The sequence below is a fragment of the Salvia splendens genome, chromosome 8 (assembly GCF_004379255.2).
Source record: "Salvia splendens isolate huo1 chromosome 8, SspV2, whole genome shotgun sequence".
In the NCBI taxonomy this organism is placed as follows: Eukaryota; Viridiplantae; Streptophyta; class Magnoliopsida; order Lamiales; family Lamiaceae; genus Salvia; species Salvia splendens.
In genome coordinates this window covers 1,857,310-1,866,638 of record NC_056039.1, presented here as the reverse complement: position 1 = coordinate 1,866,638, position 9,329 = coordinate 1,857,310, and the positions used below count along the sequence as shown (strand labels likewise).

General features: G+C 36.6%; 3 protein-coding genes across 10 annotated transcripts; all 3 read left to right on the top strand.

The window, feature by feature from the left end:
• Positions 1-308: 308 nt before the first annotated feature.
• LOC121745418 (60S ribosomal protein L10a-1) lies at positions 309-2,577 on the top strand. The gene is made up of 6 exons (XM_042139311.1): positions 309-429; positions 558-591; positions 1,090-1,309; positions 1,570-1,735; positions 2,099-2,304; positions 2,395-2,577. The coding sequence occupies exons 2-6, from the start codon at positions 587-589 to the stop codon at positions 2,446-2,448; spliced, it is 651 nt and encodes a 216-aa protein (XP_041995245.1). The 5' UTR covers positions 309-429; positions 558-586; the 3' UTR covers positions 2,449-2,577.
• Positions 2,578-3,497: 920 nt separating this feature from the next.
• On the top strand, positions 3,498-5,246 carry LOC121746205 (ferredoxin, root R-B1-like). The gene is made up of 2 exons (XM_042140130.1): positions 3,498-3,651; positions 4,585-5,246. Exon 2 carries the CDS (start codon positions 4,598-4,600, stop codon positions 5,054-5,056), a length of 459 nt encoding a protein of 152 aa, XP_041996064.1. The 5' UTR covers positions 3,498-3,651; positions 4,585-4,597; the 3' UTR covers positions 5,057-5,246.
• A 715-nt stretch (positions 5,247-5,961) lies between these two features.
• Positions 5,962-8,965, top strand: LOC121743325 (glucan endo-1,3-beta-glucosidase 14-like). Of its 8 annotated transcripts, none has more exons than XM_042136600.1 (5): positions 5,965-6,171; positions 6,294-6,401; positions 7,096-8,162; positions 8,238-8,359; positions 8,803-8,965. In XM_042136600.1, exons 2-4 carry the CDS (start codon positions 6,347-6,349, stop codon positions 8,301-8,303), a joined length of 1,188 nt encoding a protein of 395 aa, XP_041992534.1. In that variant the 5' UTR covers positions 5,965-6,171; positions 6,294-6,346; the 3' UTR covers positions 8,304-8,359; positions 8,803-8,965. The 8 variants fall into 8 exon arrangements, with proteins under 8 accessions (XP_041992537.1, XP_041992536.1, XP_041992535.1 ...); XM_042136605.1 differs by having other exon boundaries at positions 5,967-6,171; positions 7,123-8,162; XM_042136602.1 differs by having other exon boundaries at positions 5,963-6,401; positions 8,244-8,359.
• Positions 8,966-9,329: the final 364 nt, after the last annotated feature.

Below are 9,329 nucleotides of genomic sequence, written 5' to 3'. Positions count from 1 at the left end.
ATATCGTAAAATCCAATATACTCATAGATTTCAGTATTGCATATCCAAAATTCGTCACGGTAACAATACTGAAAATGCTCTATTCCAAAACTCTTGTACACCAAGATTTTTGATTCGATAACAATATGATATTTTCTCATATCAATAGTTTTTTATATAATATTAAAATTTTCGATGATTTAAATTACCTTTACACCCTATGAGGATTAATCGAGATTGATCAAATTTATAAATTTCAATTACCATATTGAAGTCCTGAATCCGGCCCACTTAAATAGGTCCTTTTATGTCTGCCAAAACGGCCCAATAAGAATTCTAGTTAGGGTTTGCGTGTCAATATTTATGCTTCTGATTCAGCAGCTCTCGTTCTCTCTCCTTCAGTCAATTCCAGCCACCGTTCACCACCCTTGTTCTAGGGTTTTTCTTCAGGTGCGCCGCTTCGCCATTTCTCTCCACACCGTGTGGTTTTTCATGTATTTGTATCTCATTCTCGCTTTCTGTTTCAATTTTAACTGAATTACTGTGATTAATTATGGTCTTTTATCTTGTTCGTGTAGTGATTCGGGAACCTAATTGACCGTGAACGATGAGGTAAGCTGATTCACCACTTTTGTTTTCAGATGCTCTGTATTTGATATTGAGTTTTAGCTTAGGCGGAATAATCTTCTCTGGTTATTCAGTTTTTCGATTTTTGATTAGTAGCTACTTCATTTCTTTGTTCCTCAATGATGTATATTCAGGATACGTACGATTAGGGATCTAATATATGGTTACGAGGCAGGAACTATTATGCCTCAACAATATTCTTATGATTTAGGAAGTGTCTCCGTTAGTTTGCTCCAGTACTATTTGGATACAACTGTTTTTATTGTTGTATAAACAGTTTTCACTGCTGGCGTTGTAGTCGAATATTATAGTGGTTGAATCTGATTTTTAGCCCTCCTTACCGTTTCTCATCCCCAAAATGAAAGTATAATGCTAGATCATGTTGTTTAGCCTTGTAGTTGAATAGTATGATGGTTGAGTCTGATGTTTACTGCTTCTCATTGTCATAATGTGCTGATGTTGTATCTCTTATTGTAATTTCAGTAAGCTTCAGAGTGAGGCGCTGAGGGAAGCCATCACTGTGATTGTTGCAGATGCCAAGGAGAAGAAGCGCAACTTCACCGAGACTGTTGAGCTCCAGATTGGACTCAAGAACTATGATCCCCAAAAGGACAAGCGTTTCAGCGGCTCTGTTAGGTTGCCCCATATTCCAAGGCCAAAAATGAAAATCTGCATGCTTGGAGATGCCCAACATGTTGAGGAGGTATGGTAGTGAATAGTTTTTAAATTTTTCTTGATGTAAGTTTTTTTTTGTAGCGCAACATGATTATTATATATGGTCTTTGAGTTAATCTTTTGCTTTAAAATGCAACTAAATTTTCTTTGCTATTAAGAATTTCTTTCTCATTCTAAAATGAAGAATTTCCTGCATAGTAAGTCTGATGCCCATTAATGTCCTTGTTTGCCTAACCTGTAAGTCTGCTATTAACACAGTTTCTGATTTGATTTTGATTGTTTCTTTAGGCTGAGAAGATTGGCCTTGAGTCCATGGATGTGGAAGCATTGAAGAAGTTGAATAAAAACAAGAAATTGGTGAAGAAGCTAGCAAAGAGGTATCACGCTTTCTTGGCCTCAGAAGCAGTCATCAAGCAGATACCACGTCTGTTGGGACCTGGTCTGAACAAGGCAGGCAAGTACATTTAACTATTGCAAATGTAGAGCTGTTTCAATAATGCTATTTAAAGCAAAACTTATGTTCCATATAGGGAGATTCAATTCATTTTATGTACATTTTTCTCGCTATTGGATACTCATTTCCTTGAATAGTTTGATGATTTTGATTTAAAGAAGTTTCCAAATGTGATGCTCATTCTTTTGTATGGGTTTTGTTCTTTACACGGATAATGAAAACTGTTCACATAATTGTATAATTGTGAGTCTTCTGACTTAAAATCCACTGCATTTTTCTTAGCAGTACATAGTTATGAATATACACTGGTTAACTGTTTGGATGCTATTATTATATTTTTCTTAATTATCTATTACGATGCAGGTAAGTTCCCCACTCTCGTGACTCACCAGGAGTCTCTTGAATCCAAGGTGAACGAGACCAAGGCTACCATTAAGTTCCAATTGAAGAAGGTGCTCTGCATGGGTGTCGCTGTTGGCAACCTCGATATGGAGGAGAAGCAGATCTTCCAAAACGTGCAAATGAGCGTCAACTTCCTTGTTTCTCTTTTGAAAAAGAATTGGCAAAACGTAAGTACATGTCCCGTGTTTTGTTGAAAGATGCAATGTCTAATTGATTTTGTACGTCTTTTGCTTATATGTTGTGTGTGATGGTATCAGGTGAGGTGCTTGTTCTTGAAGAGCACCATGGGAAAGCCACAACGTATCTTCTGATAAATTTATAAACTTCTGTTTTTCAAGCCGTAGAAACTACTTAAAACTTCCCAGACATGGGAATTTTTGTTTCTCTTTTTTGTGACTTTGATCCTGGATTTATTATGGAAGCACCTTTGTATTTGGTTATTTACAGATTGTTGCCCATTACATGTCGTTCTATTAATTATTGCCAGTGTTTTGCTTATTTAGTTCTCCACCTTTTTTTCGAGGTGTTTTAAGAAATGCGAACACAAGTAACTTGAAAAATATATTAGAATGGGAGTTTTATTTTACACCCTTTTCATTCCTACAGAGATAGTACTAGTAAATAATGTTTCTATTTTAAATACCGTAGAATATTAGTTTTATGATAAAAATATCTAGTATTTTCTAATGTTTTCTTACATGTAAGCATTTCTTTTATTTCCAAATTACTATTTTTGTTACATTTTCCTACAGATTCCTGACTGAAAAACAGCAATGTTTATGACATTTTCTAATAGATTCATAAGGTATTACGTAAAACAAAAGCCCCACAGAATTGACTTAATATATTTAGGATGTCGACATTTTTCATTTCGATATTCACGTGACTTAAGATTCCAATTCATAATTGAAGGAGTAGTATGTCCATATCTATTAATAGACTCCTGCAAATCAACTAAGCATTTTAATTGCTTTATGCTACATATTTATTGTATAGTTATATGACTTATTTCTAATTTTCTATTGTATTGGTATTCCATTTTCTCTGCAGTCCGTTCACGTTTAAATTAATATTATGAATAATAAGCAATTAGACGAAACCTTCAACATTTTAATAATGTAAAATTAATTAGTTTCAACTTTGAACACAAAACAATTACTACTACTACTACTACTAATTATTTGTTTTCCGCCTCGGGACAAAAATGATTAATTTTTTCGGTAAACAGCAATAAATAATCAATTGAAATGACGAATAATATTGGTGCGAGTACCAAAATGAATTTGACTGTTTATAGTATATGCTGCGATGTGGGCCCCACGGGGCTTAATTTTAATTTTCTGTAAACGAAATAAAGTAAACGAAACCAAAATGCAGAGCTAGTGGCGGCTCAGCATCTAGTGCTTGCCCCTCTCTCTCTTAGTATATAATAACGGCACTCGCTGCTGTACCAAACATTGATTGATCCGACTCATAGAGGCGCTGCGGTTTTCTCTCTCACTTTGCAGCTTCAGGTAGAAAATGCTTGCTAGTTTTCGTTCTTATGTTTATGCATCGTTATTTCCGCCTCGAGCTATTAATTTTCATAAACAATTGTGTTACTTTGTGTTTTTTGTATGGATCGGGGCTGGATCTTAAAACTCTGTGAGGTTTCGTTGTTTTTATTTGTTATTGAGGATTTGTGTTTATTTTGTTTGGTTGCTGAATTAGATTCACGTTTTTTTATGTGATGTTTGTGTTTTTTTATCTCTCTGTTGTTCACGGATTGCGATGTTTGGTTGTGGAAGGCGACCTTTTTTTGTGACTGATTATTGATTGTTGGTAGATTCACCTGATTTTGATTAAAATATGTTTAGCATCTGCATGTGTATAGATTTCAATGGTTGATTGATTGTGCTCTCTATATGCGAAATTGAGGTTTGTTTTCTCAGATTATGAATCAGTTTTTGTCGCCTTAATGCCTGATTTACTGATGAATGTGTAGCTAGAGGCTATTTAGGAAATGTTGTGAAGAATTGGATATTTGGTTGGGTGAATTTTTGTCAATTGATTTAGAAGTCTGAAGATTTCATCTGTTTTTGAAACCCTTTAGTCTTTGCCATTGGTATAAAATAAATTTCAAGTTGTACAAATGCAGGATTTTTCTTGTGTATTTGGTTTGCCAAGCAAGTAGAAGTGTTGTATGGTAGGATGCTATTTGAGTTTAGCTTCGATTTCACTTGTCATCAACTAGCTGAAAGTGTCTTTTGCAGGAGATTGCATAAATTTGCAATATGCTATAGGCATTTGATATTTGTATGGTGTAGTTAGTTGCACACATGATAACTTTCTCTTATCTTGACACAATTAATATGTTGCAAGACTGCCTTACTGGCCTAGATGCGTTTGTTCTCCCTATAGCTTCAATGTCACTCGTCATCAGCGAGCTGAAATCGTGTATTTTGCAGGAGAACATTTAACATGTCTACTGCAACACTTCCCGCCGTTTCTCTCTTTGGAAGTGTGCCTCGATGCCAAACCACCACAAGCGCCTCCATGAAGATCCCATCCTCTTTGGGCTCAGTAAAGAGCACCTCAAGAATCTTTGGCTTGAAGGCAAAGTCTGATTTCAAAGCCACCGCCATGGCCGTGTACAAGGTGAAACTGGTCGGACCAGACGGTGCTGAAACCGAGTTTGAGGCACCCGACGATTGCTACATCCTCGACTCCGCTGAGGCAGCCGGAGTCGAACTCCCATACTCATGCAGGGCTGGAGCATGCTCCACCTGTGCTGGGAAAAAAGTGTCGGGGGTTGTCGACCAGTCCGATGGCTCGTTTCTCGATGACCAACAGATGCAGGATGGCTACCTGCTGACCTGCGTTTCCTACCCGACTTCAGACTGTGTGATCCACACACACAAGGAGGGTGATCTGTACTGAGAATTACCACCTCTTTTTTTAATCAAGACATAAAAAAGAAGAAACTATGTTTTCTGGCTGTAGGGTTGAATATGTGTAACCGTGCTTTGCTGATCAATTTCAGTTAGCAAAATCTTGTACTGTTGTTTTTTTTGTTGTGTCCTATGTTAATGTTGGAAATAGAGGAGGGAGTGTTATTGTGCTTTATTAATCATATCTAGTCAAATTCTGATTTTACTCAAAATAAAATGACGACAGTCGATTGTGTTGAATCCAAAAATCAAAGAAGTTGGTGTAAAAAATTCAAGAGTTGGTGTAATTTGGAGACTGGAGTCACTTATTTCCTATTGGTGCAAGAGTATCTCACAATTTTCTTAGCAAGTTACAAAAGTGTAACAAATCTTAAAACTTAATGTTTGATAATAATTTTAAAATAAATAGGAGTTATAAAGAAAGAGAAATACACTATTTATAGGATTAAAGCTATAGTAGTAGACAAATGGCAAATTCTCAAATATAGTTAATTAAATATTTTATTTAAATAACTTGGGCTTAATATTGAGTTTCATTGTGGGCCAAATTTAGGCCCAATAATCAAGAGCCATGTCGTAATTGAGTTGTATAACTTGTAGTATCATATCTTTGCCAAATTATGCACATAATTAATCTTGTCAATCACTAAAATATTCTCTCTAGCCATCCATACAACAAATGATAAATTGGGAATCTTGACTATCAATAGTTGATATAATCTGAATTCATGAAAGTGAATTATATGCATATATACCTAAACAGTAATACTACTATTTTTCAATAATAATGTGAACAGAAATTTAGTGTTGCTAATTTGCTAGTACTTGCTAGTTACTAACCGCAAATTCTAAGAAGATTTTTTTAAAGAGAAGTAAATAAAATCTTGAAACTATTGCTCTGTTTTTAACAAGTGATGAAATTTATCTCATCATTCAATCATGATTAAAACTTTCAAAAAGTTGCAAAAAAGAAAATGCGAATCAGATTTCATTACAGAAGCAGATGAGTCCAGTTTTCCTACTTGGAAATAAACAACTGTAAAATATGTTCAAAAACATCCATGGCAACTATGCAGCTTTCATTTCAATTTGCAAGAAAATTGTGTACAAACTTCACTTTCACATACTTGTCTCCTACTGATCTCAGCTGTGTGGAATATAATTTCATTCTTTTATTTTTGATATTGTTTCTAAATTATTATGTGCATTTATATCTATATATTCAGACATCAAACAACAGAGCAGTGTGGTGTGGTAGGAATTCTCAGAGAGTTGGCATATGGCTATGGCCACCCTTTGCAGGGTTCTTCTCCTCCTCCTCCTAGGATTTTCAGGTTCTTTATCTTATTTATTAGTAGCTTTTTTATATATAAACATTCTTTTTTCATTACAATTTCAAGAAAAAGATGGGATTTTCATTCCTAGTTTGTTGAATACTTGAGTGTTTCAGTTTGCATGTTAAATTTTATTTATTTTTATTGTTGTTGCCATTGATGATCAAAGCATAAAGAAAAGAGGAAGTGAATTCTTGGGTTTTAATATTTGAAGTGATTCTGTCATGTTTGATGGAGTGAGCTTTGCTTGATCAGGCAGCAAGTAGTGTCGATTTTCATTTTTCAAAATTATAAATCAATAAAAAGAACTATTTCAATGTGACAGCAGATTCATATTTGCACACAGAATTCATAGAATTTATGTTTTGTGAAAGTATCTGTGATTCATTGTCGAGGTGATTGATGATAACTAATTGCTAAATTAAGCAACCAAATCGAGGAAAAGTGGACAGTTTTTCTTCATGTTTCTTTTCATGTCATCAATATTAGTATATACTACTCCCCATCTCTTAGATTCATTCAATTTGCTAAATTTACCCTGAAAACTTGTCTTTGCCTTTCATTTTCCTCTCATCAAGATCAGTATGCTTATTAGTGTCTCTGTGTGTGTGTGTTAGAATCATTATTCTATTTGCTAACTTTACCAAAAAATGTTGCAAAGTTGACAGTTTTTGTTTCCTGTCATCAAGATCAGTATACTTAATAGGTGTGTGTATTTTAGCTTCATTCATTTGCATCCGAGGACTCGGAGTGGGAATCAACTACGGCCAGATCGCCAACGACCTCCCAGCCCCATCACGCGTGGCCTACCTCCTGAGCTCCCTCAACATAACCCGAGTCAAGCTCTATGACGCGGACCCAAACGTGCTCTCAGCATTCGCCAACACACAAGTAGAGTTTGTGATCGGGCTAGGCAACGAGCTCCTCCAAAAGATGTCCCACCCATCCCAAGCCCAGGCCTGGATCGAGCAACACGTGAAGCCCTACACGCCCCACACAAAAATCACGTGCATCACCGTTGGCAACGAAGTCCTCACAGGCAACGACACGCAGCACCTCATCCCATACCTCCTCCCAGCTATGCAGTCAGTGAATGCTGCTGTCACGAATCTCGGCCTAAACAAGGAAATATCCGTGACCACAGCCCACTCGTTCGCGATCCTGAGCAGCTCGTTCCCGCCCTCTGCAGGCGCATTTAGGCCGGACCTTGCAGAGTACATCCAAAGCTATTTAAACTTCCACACACAGACTCACTCACCCTTCCTCATAAATGCATATCCCTTCTTTGCTTACAAGGCCACCCCGGCTGAGATCTCACTTAGCTACGCGCTTTTCCAGCCCAGCCCGGGAACGATAGACGCCACCACCAACCTGCACTATGACAACATGTTGTTTGCACAGATTGATGCTGTTTATGCAGCCATCAAAGCAATGGGGCACACTGATATACAAGTCAAGGTCTCAGAGACAGGATGGCCGTCTAAGGGGGACGTAGACGAGGTGGGGGCCACCCCGGAGAACGCTAGGTTGTATAACAGCAACTTGCTCAAACGGGTACAGCAGAACCAAGGCACCCCGGCTAGGCCATCAGTGCCACTCGACATCTATGTTTTTGCGCTGTTTAACGAGGATTTGAAGACCGGCCCTGTCTCTGAACGAAACTACGGGTTGTTTTACCCGGATGGCACTCCCGTGTACAATGTTGGACTGCAAGGCTATATTCCTCCTCCTCGTATGGAGTATTCGTCTTCAAAGAGAAATGTTAGTACATGTATGCTTATGTTGTGTAGTACTTATTCTGTTTAATGCTGTGGATGACATGTTTCATGCTTGCAGTTGCAGGGGATGCGTTTCTCAAACTCGATGCTCATTCCCGTTGCATTAGTTCTTCGTTTCCTATAGCAAGAACGGGCCTATCGAGTGCCCTACGAGTTCGAACAAGGAGGATGATTTCTGAGGTTTGTGTTTTTGACTTGTGTGTCCAAAATATTATGAACCAAGATGAAAAATTTTGCTGACATAAGTGATATGATAAGATAATATTAGTGTTTGCGGTATTCAAAAATGGAGATTAGTATTGTGAAAGGGGTTTGTATTGTATCTTTCACCACAAAAGTCTATTTGGTGTTGGTGTTGCATCAAGAAAGAGTCGTCAATCACATTTCCTGATGTTGCATTTCTTGTTTTTATCTCCATATACTTTTCTTCAAATGGAATATGTCACTTTGGATGCTTTCCTTTTCGTCTTGACCCCGACTCGGATCCTGATATGTCTGTCATACACTAATACCTAATTATTTCAAAAACCAAACCGAACCGAATTCAATTTGGTGGCCTAACCGAATTAACCGGTTATTTTTTTGCTTTTATTTACACTTTCTGAATTTTTCGTTTATTGCAGGTGAAAAATTCGAGCTCATGAGATTCTTGTCACTACTACACTATACAGAAGAATTGAATATATGCATACTAAATTGATTATAACTCATATATATGTTTTGATAGGCCCTCTTTTATTGCTTATAGCATCATAATCCAAAATCAAGACCAAATCTCTACCATTAGATTTCAAAATGAGTGGATGAGATTAAATCTTACGAATTTCAATAAATAGTAGACAAAATATCAACAAAAGGGTAAGATCGTCATTCTATTATCATATCATAATTTTCGTATTTTTTTATATCAACATAGTGTATAACAAATATCAACACAAGTACACGAAAATATCAACACATTTTTATTGAGATTTACCTGCATTATGTTGAGATTTTTTGATTTATTTGCAAGTAAAACAATCCATTAGCTTTGCTCCTTGTTATACAAGTACAAAGCTCTAGAAAAAACTAAGCAAAGCAAAACAAAATGAAGATAATAATGGAAAGATGGAGATACTAATCCGCGACGAGGAAAGGGATGATCATGCAC

Excerpts from the sequence above, each read along its gene's own strand:
- LOC121746205 (XM_042140130.1), top strand. The coding sequence starts at position 4,598 with ATGTCTACTGCAACACTTCCCGCCGTTTCTCTCTTTGGAAGTGTGCCT.
- LOC121745418 (XM_042139311.1), top strand. Across the intron at positions 1,736-2,098 it reads ACCTGGTCTGAACAAGGCAG|GTAAGTTCCCCACTCTCGTG; the intron begins GCAAGTACATTT and ends ATTACGATGCAG. Across the intron at positions 2,305-2,394 it reads TGAAAAAGAATTGGCAAAAC|GTGAGGTGCTTGTTCTTGAA; the intron begins GTAAGTACATGT and ends TGATGGTATCAG.
- LOC121743325 (XM_042136600.1), top strand. The coding sequence starts at position 6,347 with ATGGCTATGGCCACCCTTTGCAGGGTTCTTCTCCTCCTCCTCCTAGGA. Across the intron at positions 6,402-7,095 it reads CCTCCTCCTAGGATTTTCAG|TATACTTAATAGGTGTGTGT; the intron begins GTTCTTTATCTT and ends CATCAAGATCAG. Across the intron at positions 8,163-8,237 it reads ATTCGTCTTCAAAGAGAAAT|TTGCAGGGGATGCGTTTCTC; the intron begins GTTAGTACATGT and ends TCATGCTTGCAG.